This window comes from Onychostoma macrolepis, chromosome 05, assembly GCF_012432095.1.
Source record: "Onychostoma macrolepis isolate SWU-2019 chromosome 05, ASM1243209v1, whole genome shotgun sequence".
Lineage (NCBI taxonomy): Eukaryota > Metazoa > Chordata > Actinopteri > Cypriniformes > Cyprinidae > Onychostoma > Onychostoma macrolepis.
In genome coordinates, this window is record NC_081159.1 from 38,073,548 (window position 1) to 38,097,664 (window position 24,117).

The following is a 24,117-nucleotide window of genomic DNA, read 5'->3' on the forward strand; positions in this document are numbered from 1 at the left end:
ACTATTCTGACAAAAGCTATTATGTAGGCCTACATCTTTATACTTTATTTAACCTTAAATGGTATATGATAGTACCTTAAAGCAAAGGGTCATATTAGTACTTAATAGTACCTAAAGTGTACATATGGCTACCTTTTGAAAGACCCAGTGACTGTTTTGCCATACTTGAATCTTTTATTATATAATTAAGCTTTTTCATCAGTTTAGATAACCCAAACTGCCCTTCAAATGAATGGCGAAGTACTAAAGAGTTGACATGTTTGTTGAATACATGAAAAACATGCATTCAGTATCCTGATGAAGATGATGATGATGGTGGTAAACAAAGGAGCCTGGTTTGCTGGTCCAGCTTTTAGAGGTTTCAGATGTTTTTTTCCCTTTCCAGCAAGTTCATCAGGGAAACCATCATAAATAAAATAGCAAATATTTCTAGGTTTCCTAACATTATGTTATACATATAAAAAATAAACAAAAGAACCTGCTGATTCAGATGACACCAGCTCTGCTACACTATAAAAATGATTTTTTGAAGCTGTAAATAAATAAATAAATATATAAATAAAAATGTAGTTTTAGTCTGTTACAGCCTACTTCACAATACCACGTTTAATTCAATGTTACTTGCCGTTATTTGTGAAATTTACTAGCATTTTCTGAATGAAAATTGTTTGTATATCTTACACCAATTTTTCAGTTTACATTTAACATTTCACACAAAATCACAAATCAAATGATAAACAAGACGTGATTTTAGTCCTGTAAATGTTTTGTTTGTAACGGTTAAGTTACACAGAGAACTAACTGTCTGTCACCCGTGTGTTTAAACTGTTACAAATAGTCTCCCAAAACATGAGACATCTGTTTATAATTTCCTAATAAGCAGATTCACAATATTATCTGCAACCGTTGTAAAACCGAGAGGACCTACCCATCAAAAATCCCGATTTATCAACAGGTTCTCCTCGTCTGACTTCGCAAATTAACGCATCTTTAAACCTCTGGAGAAATGAAGTGTAACTTCTATCTCTATGGTAACCACTCTCCGCTCCCTGCCCACGTGATCTGCTCCGTTACTTCCTGCGGCAACGCTCTCGCTCTCTCGCTCGCTCTCGCTGCCGCCTGCAGTCAGTCAGTCTCACCACGGAACACGCTGCGCGCAGATTACTATCACTATATATATATATGCCAGTCAACAACACTTCAGCCGCTCCTTTCCTTTCACTCCGACGCGAAGACTTCGCTTTAGTTAAACCACATCGCTTATCCTGCCTCCTGCGGTGTTTTCTTCAGCCTAAGAGCTTTTCCCGAGCTTCATAAGCTGCTTTGGGTAAGAAAAGCGCGTTTGTTGTGCGTGTAAAGGCAGCTCAGTTTCTCAGCAATGGCGACAGCTGCGGTATCTGCCCCTGCTGGCGGCGGCCCGAACCCCGGATCCGGTGCCGAGTTGGTCCGCGGTCAGGCTTTCGACGTCGGGCCGCGCTACAGCAACCTCTCGTACATCGGAGAAGGCGCATACGGCATGGTTTGGTAAGATGCTTTTGCACTTCTAAACACGTTACGCTTTGTTACAGTTGTTTTTCCGACAACTGTGATGATGTTTCCTTTTGTCGCTTGTTTGGATTTGTTCATTCAATCACAGCGCAGTGCACCAGACCCCCACTTCTCTCGTTATCGTGCTGCTTCTGCTTGAAACCAGTTGCATGCACTTTTCTTTTTTTTTTACGCTGGACTTTTAAGCTTAGTTTTATATTTGCATTAACAGATAGAGACAAGTTCACACAGAGTCTGACATATGCCAAAGAACTTCTAATCATGAGCTGGTGATTTATTTAATCATTTTGCGTTGCAGATGTAGTTTGGGCTATTTATTTTTCTGTGTCTCAAGAATATTTTGTTGCATGAGCTTTTTATGTTGTTTTAACTCTATGGCATTGCAATTTCAGATTATATAAATGTGATTTAAAATTTTTTATATATATATATATATATATATATATATATACTGTAGATTTTCAAGTTGTATTTATTATATAACAATGCTACTACTATAATGATTTTCTGATAATATGTTATACTGATTTAATACATAATGTTTTTTTTAATGCACTGGTGCATGATCTGTAGGGCAGTTCCAGTCTGTAGATCCAAAGATATTGGACAGTTTTAGCTAAGACCAGACGTCAGGCATGGATCAAAACTTAATATAGGTGTAGATGTGAAATTTGCGCAGTGCTTTTCCAGGAATGTCAAGGTGGCAGGGCTCTCCAGGGCGGCGTGGGTGCGGGCTCCCCAAGGTTGTGCAAAACTAGTAGGAACAAGAGGCACTTGGATGCGCTTCGCTGTTGGATCTGCCCACGAAAAACAGTTGAAATTGATAGTGCTCGAGTTGGACCTACAGCCCTAACTTTAAACGTTGGTTAGATATACTAAAGTGGATGAGCATCATTTTCCAAATATAAGTGTTTCACCAGCTTCCCAAGACTTGGCAAATGTTCTCTAATTTGTAAATCAAATCTGTATACAGATAGATTTATGCACTGGTTTTGAAATTGTACAACAAAGGAGAATTGTTGAGGTGAAGTTTCAAGCTAGCTTTGTTACAATTGAGAGACTGCTGGCTCAGATTTGCAGTCTGATGGCCCATCTGTTCTGGTGAGAGGAGTCCGTTGGCTAAACGAATGAGCTCATCGCTGGCAGGCCTAGTTTTGCTCCTCTCGCACGGATGAATGAATGGTTCACACCCACTCCAACAGCTACAGAGTAGAACAAGCCACCCTGGGTTGACTGTCATATGGACGTGTAGGCCTGTAACATGTTGTGCCGAACAGGCTGTAACAGTACTGAAGCCTTTGTGCAGCCGTGCTTTTGACAGACAACAGCCTTTGCAAAAGAGTTGGAGTAAAGAAGAATCTTGATTAATAATGATCAACAGAAGAATACCAATAGGCTGTTCTATACTGGAGACAAGCATGACAGTAGGAGTGACAATGATGCACTCTTGTGTTAGTTATATTGTTATTTTATATATATATATATATTAATAATATACATGTATACATACATACAGCACTACCATTTGTAAATAAAATACATTAAAAAGTGAATTTAAAAGAATCATTTTATATTTTAATTTAATTTTAAAATCAAATTTATTCCTGTGATGCAGAAATCATTTTAACATGCTGATTTGCTCCTCAAGAAACATTATCATAATCAATGTTGAAAACATCTGTGCTGCTTTTTATATTTGTGTATATATGTATTTTTATTTATTTATTTGTGGAAACTGTGATACATTTTCTTCAGGATTCTTTGATGAATAGAACATTCAAAATAATCAATTTAATGCAGCTTTGCTGAATAAAAGTATTAATATCTCTCAAATTAATTTATACATTTTATGATTGTTTGAAAATGTTTTATTGACGCATAATTTAGAATCAAAGATATTAAAACAAAATACTAATAACCGTTATTCACATGATGGATTTATTGTATTTCTCTTAGCACTCTGCTGTCATTTGTCTCCATAATATTTACATGACAATATGTTTCAGTATTTGATAACTATTTGCTTGCGTGCAAAAATAAAATATAGCAGCAAGTCATTAGATTTGGAAAGAAGCTACATTTGGGTATTAAAAAGCAGTTCTTGGCATCAGATTAGTTTTGTTGTTCATAGTTTTCATACTGGTGCGGCATTAAATCACACGATCTGTCATTTGAGATGTTTAATGTGCACTAGTTTTGCTGACATCTATTTTGAAGTACCCTTACATAGATCTGCTGATGTCATCAGCTACTCAAGTATCCTCTAATATGCTTTGAATCCCACCGAGAGTGAGTTTTACCTAATAGCTCCTTTAATTCAGTTTCTCAATAGCGGTGATCCCACTGTTGGAGTGTTATAGTGTAGAAAGATCCTAGAGGTGCTTCTGATATAAATGCTGCACTGCCGATTGGGAGTTCTGGATGTTCTAATGGATTTTACATCCTGCATTACACTCCTCTGTCCATGAGGAAGCATTTCGGGTGGCCGTCGTCCTGTCCCGTATTATGCAAAAGACACGCTGTTACCATTGGCAGTGGTTTTCGGAAACCAGTAATGCAGGTCACGAACAATGGGCCGTTTGATCACAATCAGATGCTGATTTCCTTGAATCCTAGAAGACTTCTCTTGTACACACGTTCACCGTTGCGAGAGCATCTACAGATATTCTGAACTGATGACGTCCATAATCCAGGATCTGTTTTCTGTATTTGTAAACACAAACCCGTTCCAGTAACTGCAACTGCGGGTCAGTTTCTTCCAATAGCGTCCACGGGCCTGACGTTCGCTGAGAGGCCCCCTGTGATGTAATAGCTGGAGAATGTGGAGTTTAGCTGTGTTACTGAGGGAGGTTGGGAACAGGCTGGATTTCAGTTTTAAATAAGCGAGCGAGTGAATGAGCAAAGAGAGGGCAGGAAATGGAAGGGAAGGGGTGGGTAAGTGGATTTAGGAATGGAGAAAGTGAGGCGAAAGGCTGCAGTCCATTTTGTTGTTCTGCCGCACTGAAGCGGTGATTCCTGTAACAAGCGCTTGCTCCTATTGTATAACAGTGTCTAATTGCTGGAGGTGACGTCTGCTGCAGATTCACATGGCAAGTGTAATTAAGCTGTATTCTAGAGGCTTAAATACAGCTTTTAGTGTTTTGGGTATAAATGAACGAGATGTTAAATATAATCTGGATATTAAACACATGTTGTCACACTTGCAGATTGAGGATATGGCTTCCAATTACAAAATGAAATTGGCAGAATGTTTGCATGCTTAAATAGTGTCCATGAAAGAGCCCGTAGATGCTGTGAGGTTTATTATGGAATATTACACGTCTCAAAGCATCACCAAATCCATATTAGAAATTTAAAGCAATTATTTAAAAAAACAAAAAAACAATCATATTTCATACACAGTTATTGCAGTTTGTTTTTGCCTTAGGTTCAAGTTTAGGATTTGTTGAATGTCTGTTTTGACAAGAAATATTTGCATTCAACGCCTGGATCACTCTGAAATCCATATCAGATATCTTTTATGCTCTTGTCTTGTCTGCGGTTACCAGAGAAATAAGTCACTGTAACTTTACAAACACGAATGTCTTTTTAAATTGCTTTTCAGCTCACCTGACCCTGATCAGATGCATTTATTCGTTGGTGTTCAGTTGATTCATAATATTTGTGAGCAGTTGGTCTTCCAAATTTGTTTTGGACGTAACTTGATTCATGCATCAATGATTCTAAAATCTACAGAGATCGTGTGTGTTCCTTTGACTTTGACTACAATGTGTTATTACTTGCCGGTTTAATTCTTAAAAGTTTCGCAACACTGATGTGGTGTGTTGTTGCAGAAGTGGCTCTGTGGGCAGCGTCTCTAAACCATGAGGAGGAGTGCTGCAGGACTGACTACCAGTTACAGTTCCTCTTAGTGTTCACTCTGGAGTGCATGACCCTGCCTCTGTACTCCATAAAGTTTGTCTCAGTGCTGTGGTCTTAATGCTCAATTAAAAGTGAATTTGTCTCTTAATTACTTAACTTAGCATGCATATGTTTGTTTGTAGCTGAACTGTTGCTAATTATATCCGCTGTTTTATTTGGATTTTTGTCAGTAAGTGCATGAAACCGTTTTAATAGCTACTTTGGATTATTAAAACATTTTCATTTCCAAGCATTATCTTCTGTTAGGTACAGGACATAATGCTCTAGCTTCAATTTCAATTCACTTTTTTTTTTTTTTCTTTTCTTTTTTTTCTTAGTTTTCTACAGACTGCTTTCACTAATGTCATAAAAGCATCCATCTGCTAATTGGGAGGCTTCTGTTTTAATTTAATTTGTGAAATTGCTTGATTTAGAATTTTGTGGTAGCGCTGTCAGAGTAAGTGCTTTGAATATTTTCTTTGGAATTCTCCTACTTTAGACTATCAAAAATGCCATTTGTTCTTTTCACATCTGGTAATTAACTGGTAACACTTTACAGTAAGGTCTCATTTGATGACATTAGTTCAGTTCATGCATTAGCTAACATGAACTAAAAATGAGCAATATATTATTGTACAGCATGTCTTTGTTAATGTTAGTTAATAAACACAGAATTACTGATTGGTTGTTCATGTTATGTCACAGTGCATTAAAGGAATAGTTCACCAAAAATATTTACTCACCCTCAGGCCATTCAAGATGGAGTTTGTCAGAACTGATTTGGAGAAATTTAGCATTATATCATTAGCACTTGTTCACCAATGGATCCTCTGCAGTGAATGGGTGCCATCAGAATGAGAGTCCAAACAGCTGATAAAAACATCGCAATCTACAAGTAATCCACACCACTCCAGAAATAAATTCATCATTGAGGCATTTTAACTTTACACATAGCTTCTGGTCCATAATAACACTTCCTCCAGTGAAAAAGTCCTGCACAATAGAAATGTTTTGAACTGTTTTCACTTGTAAACAGTGCTTGATCTATGCTACATTTCTCCAAATCTCTTCCAATGAAGAAACGAACTCATCTACATCTTGGATGGCCTGAGGGTGAGTACATTTTCATTTTCATTTTTGGGTGAACTATTCCTTTAACATTTCAAATTTAAATTTTTCAAAAAATGTATTAGTAAATGTTAACACTACCATTAACTAAGATTAATAAATGCTGTAGATCGAAGTATTGTTCGCTGTTAGTTCAGTTTAACTAATGTAGTTAATAAGTGAAAACCTTTCTGTGATTAATGCGTTATCAATTATCTCTTAAACATAGCCATTGTTCCAGTCTTCACTGTCACATGATCCTTCAGAAATCTTTCTGATGTGTTCATTTGCTGCTCAAGAAAATTTAGTTCACATTTCTGATTTGTTAAATGTCTGTTTTGAAAAACACATTTGCGATTAGAAACTAGATCATCTTGAAATCAATGGGGGTCACTCTGTATCACATGTGCATATTGATATCTAAAAGTTTCTTTTCTTCTTTTCAGTAACATTCTGATAATAAAGTAGAATAAAACGTCAAATAAAAACAACTAGCTAGGTTAACTGATTACCATAAAAGTCTGTAGTTCATACTGCTGTTCATACACTTTCTCAGACAAGCAGGTGCGATGGGTTCTTTCTTTTTCCGGTTTGGTCAGGTGACGTTCACCATAAACCCCATACGAATTGTAAAAGCAAGGAGTGCCCCATTCGGATGTGCAGATTATTCACTGATATATCTAGTGTTTTATGTTATTGTCTGTGGTGCTAATGCCGCAATTTTAAAACCATAAATGTTGAACGTGCGTAATTGAACTTTTGTGCTGTTCCAAAATGTTACTGATAGTTATATTATGCTTTTAGTAATATAACCCCAGTTCTTCTGCTTATTAGGTAATTATACAAATTTTCCTACATTGTTTGAGGGTAAGAGTTTCCTGTAGTGCGACCATTAAATGCGTCACACGGGTCTGGTGTAAAGGCTTATCTCTCTATGGTTGTTTGCTTTAGCAGGTTGACTCACTCATTCAGATACATGTATCTATAGCTGGAGTAAATTGAGATCTTGTGTGCCCTCGTTGCAAATAGCACCTCTTCATTATTGTTCAAATTGCATTAATAATTACGATAATGACTGTTAGTCCACTTGAGCTTGAGTTTAGTAAATGGAGTCTGTTTGTGCTGGTCGAATTTCCTGTGAGAATACGTTTCTGATTTTCATAGCTAAGAATTTTATAGGCTTTTTATAATATTGGATTTCAGGAGCACTTGATTGATTCGTGATCTGCCATCATTATAATTGTCATATATTATATATTATATTATATTATGTGCTTTCTTGTCTTAACCTTAACTGTATTTTTGCTGTACTTTGTTGTTGTTGTTACCTGTTTATAATATTAATCAGTTTTGCCCATTGATAGCTTGTGGCAGTGATATTTTATTATTGAGATACAATTATAGTGTTCAATTTGTTCAACTAGTTCAAACTAGTTTTTAATTTTTATATTTTTTTGTTTTAATTTTAAAGTTTTAGTAATTTTTGTTGTATATTTTCCCCCTTTTTTCTTTTTTTCAATTTCCATATAGTTTGTTTTATTTAAGTTTTAGATATTTTAGTGCATAATCTTTAGTGCAAAGTTAACCTAAATTAAATTGAGAAATGTTGCCTTGGCAACTAACTAACAAAAAAAAAAAAAAATTCTTTTGGTTAAAGAATATTTAGTAACAATATTTTTTTTGGTTTTAGTTAACTATATTAACCCTGGCATGTCGGTACGTCAACTACATTATGGCAAAAAATCTATAGGTTATTTACTCTCATACCAGATGATTCTGCTCGCTTGCATTATCCTCTATATTGTCATGAAATCAGTAGAAATTATAAAAGCTATGTTCCCCCGTTCAGATGTGCAAAATATTCCCTGATATCGCCAATGTTTTATATTATTGTCTGTGGTTACCAGAGAAATAAGTAATGAACATGTCAATACAAGGCATTTTTAATGCGTTATGGGAAATCTTGAAGCCTACCCTGCTTTGTTCCAGGTTTTGATAGACGTACATGCAGTGAGGGATCTAGTCAGATAATTACACTGTCTTTTATGCATCCTCAAGAACTTGTGTGTGCACAAATGCACATACAAATATATTAGTCAAAACATGTACATGCTCACACATGCCTGCGCTTACACACACACACACACACACACACACACATGCGCGCACGCATGCACGCTGTTTGAGCACAGACTGTGTGTGGCTATACTGCCTGGGCCGTGCCTCCATGCCAAACTCTGCCACGGTGCCAGTCTCCATAGCAACCCTTCTGCCAAGGACGTCAATCCGCCGTCATGCGAACCAGCCTGACTGGGAGGAGTGTCAGAAGGAGCAGCAACCGGAGGGACAGAAGGAAAGCAGAGGAAAGCCAGAGTGCTGGATTATTTTTATTTGCATGGTTGGTAGTTTTTGCATGGCACATCAAGAACATGCCCATATGGGGGTGGAAAAGCACTGTTTTACAGTCGTTACAATTCATAGCAATCCCTTAGCAATGGCTTATTAACACTTTGGCAACCCTAGTGTCGTGTTGATGACTTTTGCACTCCTCACATTTCTAAACAGCTAGTTTTGTGAAGTAAGGCCTCTTTGATCCACTTGTTCAGAATGGTGAAACCATTCAGCCTAGTTAATGTTCCTTAAGAATGTGAAAAGCTTCTTACTGGCACAGCTGTAAATGTGCGGGCGTTCTGGGTTAGGAACAGAAAGGAAAGGATTATCCAACCTTGTGGCGTCCCGGCCCCATTTCCACGAGTCTTAGAAGTGCCTTCACCCTCAGAAGGTGCACTGAAATAGAAGCATCTCTGTTTTCTTTAAGCATGAGAAGCCTGCTAATAGGGATCTTGTGAATGCACAAATAGACATGTCAAACACATATAATGCCATATTGCATAACACATCTAAATGGGTGAATCTTACAAAACCAAGAACATTCCTGGGTTGTGATTCACCCCAAAATCAAATAAAAGATTTTATTTTTATTTTTTTGCATTGTGACGTTATTCTTATGACAATTAAATACATTTCCATTTTTCATGAACGCAATGCAAATTATCTAAATTTCATTACTGTAGCATGACAAAAATGTGTTGTACTGCCTGATGACCATGTTGCTGTGCAAGAGAAAGTGGTGCAGATGCGTAATGCAAGTTATCTCTTTCTCGTTACTGTAACATGACTGTGTTGTGAGGTATTTATGCATTTTAATATTTGCCTTTTAATTCATGATGATTTTAATAAAATACGGTCAAAAATAACTTCTGGACCTGTTATGGTAAAGAGAAATTCAGGTGAAGAAATGTGCAAAATAGTCATGAAATTATCATAATGTAAATTATTTTAATGGTCTACATATTTATTTAATTATTAAATAGTTTATTTTTATTGATGTTAATTATTTGTTCGGTTTGCATCAGTTCTCATTACTTTAATGCAAATAATGTCCATGTCATTACTCTTAAATTAAAAAAAATAAAAAAACATTATGTACTATTTATACATTTTAAGATTTGTTTTACTGCCTTTTAAATATGCACTAATTTAATTTTTATAAATATGCATAAAAAAACTTCCTGACCTGTTATACTAATGAGAATTTGAAGCGAAGAAATGTACTTAATAGTCATGAAATGTCACAATGCAAGTAATATTAATGGTCTGCATATTATTTTAATGATTTATTATTGTTTTGTTTTTAAGCACGTTCTGACCCAGGACTTATTAGTGTAATGCAAATAATCTCGCTCATACTTCTACAAGAAAAAAATAAATGATGAATACTTATCGTTTGCACATTTTATTTCAATAAAATATAAACTTTTAAATTAAAAAAAATGTTTGGAGTGAAGAAATTTTCCTAATTAAGTCATGATGCAAAAAGTTTTTAAAGTCTAGTGGTCAACTCATTTATTTTTTGTTTTTTCATCTTGTTTTATAAATTTATTTATTATTTTTATTTATTTTAATTAGTTTTGAACCTAAACATGTTCTTGACTGGATTCATGAGCTTTACCCAAATCATGGTCTTCATAAGTTTAAATGGCTGTGCAGAAGCCTTGTTTGAGTGGTTTCCTTTGCCCTATTATTCGATTGTTTCACATAGACTTTCAGCTACACTTTGCTGATGCCACGCTGAGGGTTTACACGCAAGCAACACTAAAGTAGGGAGTTTTTTTTGGTGTTTTACATGCGTGCTTGTTACTGTGCTGATTTTCAGTCTTCAGGATGTTCACATGCAGCATTCATTCCCTTCGGTTTTCATGCAGCCCCAGCTTTATTTATAGACATCTTTATTATTTGGTGACATGACGGTATGCCATTGGAGCGTCTTTTTCCTCCCTCTTTCGCACTGAGGGTATCTGGCATTGTCAGAGCATTGTGTAAATTCACTACCAACGTTCAGCCTGTCTCCGCCCCCCTCCTTCACATTACCATGGCAACAGCCTGTTGCATAACTCCTAACCGCAAAGTCTCGCCTGTCCGTCTCCGTGGAAACCATGTCTCTCTCTCTCTCTCCTTTTCCCTTTTTTCCTGCTGTTGCTGTGTCCCTCCATCTCTGCTTTTCTCTTTCCTCTCACTTTCATGGTCTTTCTTCACCTCTTTATGGTCCCTTTAGAGTGTTTTGTGCAAGGTGCCAGCCAGATGCTTGATCCGTGAACTTCGTACTTGTCAAATTGCACGAATTGAAATTTGGCCTCAACAAAGAAACTTGTCATAAATTGTGACCTGCTTGATGACAGTGTTTCTGCCGTGCAAGAAAAATGGTGCAGATGCTGCATTATTGGTGCACCTGACACAGATTTGGCATTAACAGTGTGTCAGCAGTGCAGAGAGTTCAGCTCATGGTTACGGTCAGATGAGATTGTATCTGTCAAGTTCTTTGCATTCATGGACCTCGTGTGAAGAAGTGTGGGACAGATAAGCTTTAGAAACGTCTAAGCAAAAGGTTAGAAGTGCGTGTATGCATGAGAAATTTTCCTCTTTAATACGAAGGTCACTTTAAAACTGCCTTGCAAATGGTCTTAACAATTTTATATATATATACATATACACACAGACACACAGTGGGGCAAAAAAGTATTTAGTCAGCCACCAATTGTGCAAGTTCTCCCACTTAAAAAGATGAGAGAGGCCTGTAATTTTCATCATAGGTATACCTCAACTATGAGAGACAAAATGAGAAAAATTTTTTTTAAAGAATTAATTGGTAAATTCCTCTGTAAAATAAGTATTTGGTCACCTACAAACAAGCAAGATTTCTGGCTCTCACAGACCTGTAACTTCTTCTTTAAGAGGCTCCTCTGTCCTCCACTCGTTACCTGTATTAATGAATCTGTTTGTATAAAAGACACCTGTCCACAACCTCAAACAGTCCAACTCCAAACTTCACCATGGCCAAGACCAAAGAGCTGTCAAAGGACACCAGAAACAAAATTGTAGACCTGCACCAGGCTATAGACCGTTTCAGGCTGTAGACCGTTTTTATGAAAAGAGATCAATCAAGCACATAAATAGTTAATTTAAAACATATAAATATTACGGTCTTAATTGTTTAGATTTTTAGAAGGCACATCAACTTCTTTCTCATTTACAACTCTTATGTGTTTGCTGCGTAAAAACATGAGTTGATATTTGCATTGATCTGACCATAAACAGCAAGAAAGGCTTATTGGAAATGCAGATTCACTCTCTGCCACGAGGTGGCGCTGTAGGAGCTGCGGTTTCCCCGGAAACGCTGTACACAAAGCAGCTCTGCGCTCATAAACTCTGCTTTATCAGGAATTATAGGTTAAATGAAATTAAAATGCCAACGACACGTTTCTGAGGACAGTCGGTTACCTTCAGATACATTCACATCAAGACATCCGCGCCGCTTTTTGACTTGAAACGTGCAGAGCTCATTATTTATTCAATGACATCATTGCCTTTTGAAGTTTAATCCTGCCGTATCGCGACTCTTGTCTTTCCGTCCCCAACTGTTATATATATAAAATCTGATAAAACTAAACCAAGTGAAACTATTAATACATTTTTTTTTTTTTTCTTATCGTTATCAGTCCTTCAGCATAATTGCCACCACCACCCTTTTCCCACGTTATACTTTTATACTGAAACAATTTCACATTCAATCTTGAAATTTAATGTGGAAACAACAGAGTATATTTTTAACCTTTGTTTAATGGCATCGTTTTTGACTGAATGCGAGTATCACTGATGTCTCTATGAAATTATTATTTCCTAATATTTAGCCTTACCATAAAGTTATCAAACACTAAATTCTAAATGAAATATAGATGAATCCTTTAAGCTACAAAAGTTATTGATTTCCTCTTGTTTTCTTTTGTTCTTTGATTAACAGACATCACAGCAGCTGGTTATTTGGCTGCTATTACTTTAAGAGCTACCACTGCTGAACGTAACCCAGATCTGACACGCATGCTCGTAGTTTCACTCGCGCTTTAATATACAGGCTACAGCATGCACTGGCATATTTGCGTATACAATTAAAGAGCATGCACTGAGCGCAGGATAACGGCTGACAGGACAGGAGAATTCATTTTTACTGACATGTAGCCTGACATCTCATCTGGCCACAGTTCACTGTTATTCTGCTGAAGCTCGTCGTCACCTGTACGTTTCTGCGCTCGTTTGATTAGCGCTGAGACTAAGTTGGAGTACGTGTCTGAAAAGTCTCTGATGTGGTCGTAAAGACTTTGTCTAAATAAATGCAATTCTTGTCCAGAAAAAAGAGACAGTTGTAAATAGGGTGGCCAACCCTGTGTTAACTGCGTTAAATACGCATACGTCAATGCACTAATTTTGACAGCACTAATGAAAACACATTTGTATATGCTTACATAGGTGTATATACCTATTCCCCTCATTCACAAGCATATATCTTGCTCTTCCCTCTGTTTTGACTTATACACTTAAATACAATTATAGTCCATTTTCACCAGTGCCTTTCAAAAGTCTCTCCTTGTAATCTCAGCTTGAATGTCAGTCTTTCCATATTATATATTTCTATGCGAGAAGTGTTTTAAAGCAGCTTTTCTAAATGTGCACAGAAAAGTGCCATCTGCATTCACATTGCATAAAACTTCTTATTTTGTGTACTTCATATCTTTGTCAATTGGTGTACATTTGATATCATTTGTGTGGTTTTCTTTTATATTTTGAATAATGAATAATAATGACAAAGCTACGTGACACTGTTTTTTGTAACCCAGAAAAATGAAAAGCTGTTTGATCTGATGATGTTTTTTGCTGTCTCTTTGTTTCAGCTCGGCGTATGATCGTGATAATAAAGTGCGTGTGGCGATAAAGAAAATCAGTCCGTTTGAGCACCAGACGTACTGTCAGCGCACACTCCGTGAGATTAAAATCCTGCTCCGCTTCAAGCACGAGAACATCATTGGCATCAACGACATCATCCGCACCCCCACCATCGACCAGATGAAAGACGTGTATCCATTTTTTTAAATTTGTATTTCAGCCTGGAAATAAATTTAGGAATTTGAAAAACAGGGAAGTTAAGACTTAAGACATATTTGTAATTCTGTAGTATGTTTTAGGTACTTAGGTACATTAGAGACATTGATCATGGCTCCTTTATACACAGACAGAATCAGAAAGAGCTTTCTTGCCAAGTAAGCTAACGCATACAAGGAATTTGTTTTAGTGTCACAAGCTTCCAGTACACAGAGACAACAACACACAGACAATAAAAAAATAGGATGAGAATGAAAATATGCACGTATGTCAATATAAATAGGAAAAATAAAATATATTTTATGTGCAGTTGTGCTATAGATGATAGGATAGGAATAGAATAGAGTGAGATCCAGAGATGTACTAGACAGTCAGATGTTCTTCCAATGAAGCAAAATACGTTTTTTTTTTCATGCTGGAGAACATGGTCAGGTTTTATGCATGTCAGTTTGTGTCCTGCCATCATTAAAGCAAAAAGGGAGACAAACTGAATATTAAGACGTATTTAAATTCAAATTCATTCAATTTTTCCAGTTCAGCTGTCTAAATATTCATGTTCAGGCTGAAAATGCGGCCTCTGGCACAAACAATGCTCTCTTCCAACTGTGTAGGCTGAGACAATGCAAAAATCTCTAGTAAAGAGTAAATTTTAGGTCTGAAATCAATAGTCAGTAGGCGTGTGGATAGTGAGAGTAGTTTTGTATGATCTAATCGCTGTGTTGCTCTAATGTGTTTAGCATCATGCCAGCGCTGCGGTTAAAGGGAGTAGAAACATAAGATCTTAAAAGGCCACAGTTTTTGTTCTACTGAAGTTAATGCAGAACATGGCAAAGAGCGTGTACTTTTTATTTATTTTTTTGCCACAACCTAACAAAACAAAGATTTACTACTTCGGATCACTAGTAGGCATAGCACTTGTGAACCATTTGATTATTAATTCTGATTCCACAAAACTAATTTAGTTCCATAGATATTCCATTTACAATTTTGTGCTTTTGAGCAATAAATCATACTTAAAAAGGTCAACTTTTAGCGCATACACTGCTGTTCAATATTTGGGGGTCATTGAAAATACAATAAAAACAGTAATACTGTGAAATATTCCAGTCTTTAGTGTCACATGGTCCTTCAGAAATCATTCTAATATGCTGATTTGGGGCTCAAGAAAAATGTCTTATCGATATTGATAAGTTCCTAATTAATTTATTTTTACTTTTTTTTTTTTTTTTTTTTTTTTTAAGGTTTATCTATTATTATTTGAATAATAGGAAGTTCAAAAGAACAGCATTTATTTGAAATAATCTTTTGTAAGATAATATCTTAATGGTCAATTTTGATCAATTTAATGCATCCTTGCTGAATAAAAGTATGGCTACACATTCTGAGTGTTTGAAGGTAGCATGAACTTCAACAAGCTTTTGTCAGTTCTTACATGATTTCTGTTTTCTTAACCCCCCATGCTTTGTGTTTGACCTTGACGTTGACGAACTATAGCTATATTGTACAGGATCTGATGGAGACGGACTTGTACAAGCTGTTGAAGACACAGCACTTGAGCAATGACCACATCTGTTACTTCCTGTACCAGATCTTGCGCGGCCTGAAGTACATCCACTCAGCAAACGTTCTCCACCGAGACCTGAAGCCATCTAACTTGTTGCTAAACACTACTTGCGACCTCAAGGTGAAGTATACTGCGTCATGCCATTTTAAACTCATTTAAGGTCACCAAATGGAATTGAAAAACAATGTTTTCAGAATGCTGCACCTGTCGGTTTTACAACAAAGCACATAACTTCCATTTTACTAATGTATTTTCTGTAAGTTTCACAAATATAAACTTATTCCATTTTACAAAAGTTTTAGCGAGTCAGCCAAATGGAGCGCAGAGAATAAAAGTGCAATTTTAAATATATTGTTTTTGTCATTTTTATTAGTTTTTATTGTTTTTAAATGTCTGTAGTGTTCTTTTTTCTTTTTTTTTTTTTAAATCTCTTTATTTTAATTTACTTAAAAACAACACACACAATGCCACAAAATAACTACTATAAGGATAAATAACCTATAGTTCATTTTAGTTATTTAAGTACATCAACTTAAACTAAATGAGAACTAATGCCTTGGAAACTAGCTGAATTTTTAAAAATATTTTATTTGAGTTAACATTTATTTCAAGTAACAGAATTGTTTTTTTTTTGTTTTTTTTAATGGTTTTAGTTTAGGTTAACTATAATGATATATATATTTTTTTAAACGTTGAACTGATGTACATAGTTTTAAATAAAATTAATTAATTAAAATTAAATATGCATTTGTGTAAGCATTTATGTATACGTTTTTATGCATTTAAATATTTAATAAAATACTTGTATTTTTACTTAGGATTTTGTTTATAAATTTTTTTTTTTTTTAAATCATTTTTAATTTTTCAAATTTTTCAAATTTTGAAACTGTTCTGCTGTTGTAGACATAGTCCTTGTATTTTTATAACCTTCACCTTTTAACTCCATTGCAACCACACCATACCATGTTTATTAAAGGGGTCATTGGATGCTACATGCACTTTTACAAGTTGTTTGAACTGAAATGTGTGTTGGCAGTGTGTGTACACAACCACCCTATAATGATAAAAATCAACCCAGTGGTTTGTTTTTTTTTTAATCTCGTTAAATTATTTGCTCTTTCTCAAATTGAGCCTATCTCAGATGCCTGTCTGTGTGACGTCACACTGACAGGCCCCTCCCACGATTGTTTGATTGACAGCAGCGTTTCAGCACAGACTGCACTGGTGTCTTACCTCAGACTCGCCCTGAGTGAGCTGTCATCAATTGTTTCACCGTGGGAGCGGATGTAGACAAGAATATCTCCGATTAAGTGATTGAGGTGTTTTGTTGTTGGATGTAATAATGAACCTAGCAGTTGTAATTTACTCTCGACATCTGAGCCGTCTGAAGACGCAGTGGATTAAGTGTTTTTTTTTTTTTCATTCGTGATCCTGCTTCACCTCCAGAAGTTAGTATATTTTTTAAAGAATCTTTGTAAATCGCCTTTCCTTATAATGTGCTAATTAGCAAGTTTCACGATGAATGCGGCTAAAGTCAACAGTCTCTCAGAGAGCGGCTCGGAAGAGAGGGGTGGAGTCAGCAGAGCTCATTAACATTTTAAAGGAAAATGCTACAAAACGGCTCGCTCTGAAAAGAGCTGTTTTTGACAGGGTAAAAAAGGTGTTTTTTACACTACTGAGAAGTTTTAACTAAACTTACTTACTTCTCATTAAGACCCTAAAGAATCATATCAACTTGTGGAAAATGGGCATCCGATGACCCCTTCAAAACAAAGTAATGGCAGACTCATCTTGGACACTGCTGGATACTCAATCTCTATAACTTCTGTTTTTATTTTAATTTTTTCCCCCCGCAGATCTGTGATTTTGGGCTCGCCCGTGTGGCTGATCCAGACCATGACCACACTGGCTTCCTGACGGAGTATGTAGCCACACGTTGGTACCGCGCACCAGAGATTATGCTCAATTCTAAGGTGAGGAATCAGTCCTGCCTGATCTTTCAAAGTTTGTTGGCCTGATCATTCAAACTAAATAATAAATGAGTTATTTCGTAATTGTCTCGAGTGTGTGTTTGGTTGCTCTATGTGACCTTCAGTCAGCAGTTTGTTATTGGCCATTTCAGGTTTTTAGCTCAGTTTTAATTTACTTCCAGTTAGTAATTTTATTAATTTGTTTGCCATCACCCAGAAAATTCCAATACCAAAGAAATTCATGACAAAAACATTTTTTTTGCATAAATGTTGATAGCTATACAGACAATCTCTTCATGTATGTGCCTCTTTCTCTCACAGGGTTACACTAAGTCCATTGATATATGGTCGGTCGGTTGTATTCTGGCTGAGATGCTTTCGAATAGACCCATCTTCCCTGGGAAACACTATCTGGACCAGCTTAACCACATCTTAGGTAAACAACCCTGTGGACTTTATATATATATCCTTGCCTGCAGCCTTTGACGACAGCTTACAGCCACTAGTGAAGGGTTTGGGTTTATGTTCTTGTGGTGCCAACAGCCAGACATCCTTGTCATGATGTCATTTCCTGTAAGCATAGTGTGATTAGTCATATGACATTTACAGCTCAGGTGAAAAACCTCAGTGGTTTGTAGGGCTGGGCGATATGGCCTAAAAACAAAATCCCCGATTTTTTCACAAAAAATACGATTTACGATTTAAATCGATTTTTTTTTTTTCTCCCCTACTTAAAATCAATCTGCAGATGAGAAAGAAATTGTTCAAAACAAGTTTTAACTTTATTTTGTTTTGATTTTTCCCTTCTGGGATTTGATCTGGATTTCCCCCTTGGGGTTAAAGTGCAATCAGAAACAACAAGCCAAAGAGACAAGATGGCAGGCCCTGCCATTGTAAACAGTGAAAATGTAACATAACATAACATAACATATAACATAAAACGTAACACAAAACATAAAATGATGTGACCCTTTTTGATAAGTTTTCCTTAAACACAAGTTTAACATCTTGCTATTCAGTAGATAGGAGGTAGTTCTGATAAAGGATGGACGATGACATCGTGGGGGTTAGGGGGTGTGCCCGAAGCCTGAATCCGTATTCAGAAAGGCACGGAAAACGAATAACGATTGCTAACGGTTGCCTGTTACAGTTACATTACAGTACATAAAATGTCACTTACCACATAAACAGAGTAAGGAGAGAAGAAATATACATTTTCCTCCCTTGTATTTATTCTCCGCAGTGAGTCAATGTCATGGACGTAAGGGTAGAGCAAGTTTAAATATCTTTCTAGTCTATATCCATCTTGTAATCCCGCTGTTTTGGGTGTTTTAAAAAAATAATAATTATTTGTAATAGAGCAGACACTGACTGTTGTTCATGTATTTATGACCTCATTTGGCGAGACAGCAGACGCTGAAAACACTGCGCGCTTCAGTATGTGTAGCAAACGAAACTGCGCGTCTGTGTATTCATTCATAAGGAGACACGCAGGATTCATATTTAAATGGTATTTTTGCAGCTTAACATTTACAGATACTAGTTCATATCGCGATTTCATTTAAGTGTAATGACCTACTTTTGATTTATTCATTCAAACTTTGACAAATTCAATGACATTCCGCGTTATACAGTACATTCTGTTTTTATAACTAGATTCCGTGATTCCGTCCGCGTTTTCCGCATCGCGGAAATCATAAGCCCTGATCGCACCGCGACGCTCACGACCGGTGTAGACACGGTGTGAGTTTCTTTATGGGTTATGTTATAGCCCTGCTTGTTTTTTTTTTAAATGTTTTTATGAAATCTCTGTATTGCTCATGTCATCGTATTATTTACTGCCATGCGAGGCGAGCTGCATGAGTCTCGTGAGCCGCACAACACCGCTTTAAGGGATCCGCATTCCGCAGTACACGTCATCTTTCCGAACACGTTGGGATGCGGCGGATTGCGGGAGGATCACGAAACCCTACCTAAACTCTAATATGGCAAACGCGCGTCGGGAGGGCTGAGCACTTTCGGGACTACGGGAGCGTCGGCGGATGTTAAAGAGAGAACCGATTTTCATTCAAACAAATCGACGTGAACTACACATTCGAGTTAATCGATAAAATCGATTTATCGCCCAGCCCTAGTGGTTTGTATAAAGAAAGACTCTAGATTTCAGGACGCATAGTGAGAGATGAATTGAGATGAACAGGAATACTAACAGATTACAGTGTTTCGGAAAGCTTGTAGTTGCACAAAAAGAAAACAACAACAACATCATCTTTTCAGCCCAGTAATAGCAACAGAAGATCACGATAACTGTTTTTAGAGCCACAGAGCAGCTCGGTTCACGTAACCATTGCTCTGTACACACTTCGTGCATTGCTGCATTTCACCAGATTTGTAATGTGAAGCATTTATAAACCTGTTGCTAACAAGGGAGATACTTTAAGCTTCCTGCATTTTCAGCAAAATAAAAGCTTGATGGTTTAACATTTGAAAATGAAGCAATATTAGTTTTGTAATTTTACAGTTGTACTTTAAAATAGTTATTACTATTATTATTTTTTTCTTAATTTATATTTAATAAATAATTGTAAAAAATTAAATGATACTTTTTTTTTAAATTTTATTTTTATTCATATTGATATATAATAATAAACTTTGCAGCCCTACAAACAAGCATGGCAAACTTGGAGCTATTTTAAAAACATTTATCAGAAAAATCCCTATTACATTTTTCCTCCAATCCCCAAAATAGCCAAAAAAAAAAAAAAAGGGGCTGACTGCTGAAGGTCTGGAATCTATGGTAGCTTTCATTGGCCAAGGCCCGCCCATGAGGCTGTTTGACTGACATGTCAAACAACCAATCACAGTTCGTTTCGTTCAGCGTCACGTTTCGGGGCGTGAAAATGTTTCCACAATAACAGACCAGTGTGTAAAACTATCGGGTGTATTTTAAAGATTCTATGCCACGAACTTTAAATATTAAACCTACTTTTGAAAATCCAGCATTTATTTGATCCTGATAAGCGTTTGTCGACACATTTGTAAACACGACAGCTTTCTTCTTTCGTGAGGGGGTTTGGCGTCACGGCATCATTGTTTCCAGGCGGAACATTAAAGAACGTGACACACACGTCTCCCGGAAATCCTGTATAATTCAACCAATCCAACGATGACTTTGAAACTCCTGAAGTGTTTCCAGATAAGTGTGCCATATGCATCAGATGTTTAGCCAACTTTCCGTGGGCGTGACATCTGAGACTAAATTCTGATAGATCTCAACTTTTTCATGTTGATTGTTGATGTTGAGGTGAATACTTGAATCACATGGGACATCAGAAAGACTAAACACCGCATTGTCTACACTGACATCAAGCTCCTCTTATAAAGAAGCATGATTTTTTTTTTTTTTTTTGTACAGTTTTCATAAATCAGTCCATCTGTAATGAAAAACATGCTTACTCAAGTCAGCTGAATAATTGATGTACATTGAACGCTCTTCAAAAGCTCCACATAGACCATCCATCTCTGGACTGAAACACGATGCATTGTGGTCAGTTTTGCATCGTAAGACTGAGATAAGCGTTTGATTGTTATCGCCAAAAAGGCTTATTCATCATTTCCCTTGCAAGCCGAAGCACATCAGATGTCGTCTCTTCCCTTCTCTTTATTTTTCCTTTCTCCATCTGTTGCATCAGTTAAAAACTCAGTGTTTCCTGTCAGAGATGCTGTTGATTTTGACCCTGCAACGAGCTGATAACGTTGTCCAAGCTGCTGCATGTTTGAAGGTGTGTGTTTTCCCACCAATCTCATAGCGATGGCTCCTAAAGAGACAATCTCTGTAGTAACACTTTCTCCATTAGCATGTGTGTCTTTGAACCCGTCTGGCCTGTGCGAGCAGATGTTTCCCTGTTGATAACTCGACTTATTTCCTCATTTAGATTGCGGGTGCACATCATTAGCCTGGTGCACTGGGTTATTGTTGTACCGTCGCTCTCATTCTCTGAAGAAGCGTTTATTCAATTCAGTGTCCACAGAACCAAAAAAAGTGGCATTTTCTATTAGGTTATTAAATGTGCCGTATTCTACAACTGTGGCAATTGTTGTTTTGTAATTTTAAATGAAATGGGCTGTTTTTCCTTCACACTGGCATATGTCACAGCTACTGAATAATTGAATACTGAATAATGCAAACATGAGCGGAAAGGTATGGTAAAAAGACGAGAATAATATGGTAAAAAGTTTGGCACACAGGTAGACGAGAGTCTAAACATTATCCACAACAAATTTGGAGTCTCGATCTAAAACCTTCTAGCAAAATGGCAAAAAAAAATCACTGTTTCCATAAAAATATTAAAGGTGACATATCCTGAAAATCTGACTTTTCCAGGTTTTAAGTGCTATAATCAGGTCCCCAGTGCATCTACCAGCCAAGGAAACATGAAAAAGATTAACCCAGTAACTTTGTTTTGGTAAGCCTTTTTCTGCAAGCGTCTGTAAAAACGAGCGTGTCTAAACCATGAGAACTTGGTTTAGTACTCAACATGCCTGTGACAGCCGCTTTCTGTACGTGTGCACTTAGAAAACCGTATATAAGAAGTTTCAACTAATATGGATTAAAATGCATGATTTCATGATAATCAGAACCAAAACATATGTTTTTTTAGCAGGTAAGATCTGTAATCGCACAGCTCTATTCTGGAAAAGGGGGCGGGGAGCAGCAGCTCATTTGCATTTAAAGAAACATGCTCTAATACAGCGTGTTTCTGCTTCCACTTAAAACAGGCATTTTCAAAATGATATAATAAAAGATCTGTGGGGTATTTTGAGCTAAAACTTCACAGATGCATTCTGGGGACACCTGAAACTTATGTTGCATATTGTAAAAGGGGCATAATATGTCTCTTTTAAGTAGCACAACTGTTGTCAACATTGATCATGAGATGTTTTCTGTGCAGCAAATCAGCATATTAGAATGATTTCTGAAGGATTATATGACGCTGAAGACTTGAGTAATTCAGCTTTAAGCTGAAAATTCAGCTTTACATCACAGGAATACATTTTAAATATATTAATTTTAAAATATATTAATATATTGGGTAACACTTTAGTATAGGGACCGATTCTCTCCTATTATTAACATTATTATTTATTAATGCTTATAAAGCGCACATTGACCATGTTCTACATCCCTAATCCAGGGCTCCAGACAAAAAAATCGAGTAAGGAGCCATTGGCTCCTATAAGAAAAAACTATTTTTGTTTTTTTAACATTTTGACATTTCAATCATATAGTCGTGTTTGTCTACTCTTTTCTTGACTTTATCAGCATTTTAATCCATCTTGTAGATGACCTGGGAACTAAGGTTCACTTAAAGTGGGAACTAAACGTCTTTTCCAACTTGAAATATACAGTCACAAAGAATTATTACACAGAATCTGTACCAATATCATGGACCATAAGAACTTTTAAGTAATTGCAATTTAATAAATTTAAGTTGGTCCAACTTAAAATAAAGTGTGAACAACACATTTTCAAACTGTTATTTGTCAGTGTAACTCAGAATTGTGAAGTTCACTTAATGTATTTCTTTTAATTATGTATTAAGTTGGTGCTTTAGGAGCAAATATAGCGGTTTCTCCGAGATGGGTATAAATGGAGGTTGGAGCCAGCTCCAAATGGGCGGGACTTGTTAATATTCCCTACACCAAACTCATATTTAATCAATGACATCATTGCTTTTTGAAGTTTAATCCAGCTGTTCTTGTCTTTCCATCCCCAACTGTAAGACCTCTTGAAATTATAATTAATTTCTTATACCATTTAACATATTTAAAACTTTTTATGGCCGTAAATTTTATACAAGTAAATTGAGAGTTTTTAAGGACCCACAGTATTTAAGTCAGCCCGTTGGGCAGGGCAGTGACACATTTTGGTAGCCCAACTGGAAAACGCAATAGCCCCGTGATTTTGTGAGCCCTGGGTTTCCTCAATTTTTTTAAAGAAAAGTCAAATGATCGCTTTTTACAGTGTTAGTTTGGGCTCCTTCTCAATGCATCCTATAGAAATGTTGTCAAATCTCTCACACATCCAGTCGGTTTTGCATTTTTTTTTATCATGTAGACAACAGGTTAAGTAAAAAATATTAATAAGCAAGAGCGAATAAATATAGCAAATTATTTTTCTAGCTGACTGATGAGCTTATGGATGGCCAGTGGTTAAGTATTGTTACAAGCTTTACAAGATTTCCACAGTTTGACACAGAATGAGACATTTCAATAAGTGTAGGCTCTCTTATAAAATAGCCTACCTTTTGATATTAATTCGCATTCATTTTATTATGAATTAAAGCGTTAAAGAGCGCCAAAACCGTATTTATTTTATGAATTTTGTTATGAATTTGGCAGAATGTTAAAGCTGATACTTTGTTTATTAAAAAGTAACAAAGCACAAAGCTTATTGTGATTACTGGACGGCAAGTGCGCTGCAAACAGGCTAATATGAAGTTCACGCATTTACAGAACTCAGCATATAGACTAAGA

General features: G+C 36.4%; 1 protein-coding gene across 1 annotated transcript in view; it reads left to right on the forward strand.

Annotated features, from left to right (window-relative positions):
* Positions 1-1,063: 1,063 nt before the first annotated feature.
* Positions 1,064-24,117, forward strand: part of mapk1 (mitogen-activated protein kinase 1) — a 30,119-nt gene continuing 7,065 nt past the window's right edge. The window contains exons 1-5 of the mRNA XM_058775773.1: positions 1,064-1,524; positions 13,839-14,021; positions 15,541-15,730; positions 17,467-17,583; positions 17,902-18,016. Of these exons, the coding sequence (XP_058631756.1) occupies positions 1,379-1,524; positions 13,839-14,021; positions 15,541-15,730; positions 17,467-17,583; positions 17,902-18,016 (751 nt within the window). The 5' untranslated portion in view covers positions 1,064-1,378. The remainder of the gene's footprint in view (positions 1,525-13,838; positions 14,022-15,540; positions 15,731-17,466; positions 17,584-17,901; positions 18,017-24,117) is intronic.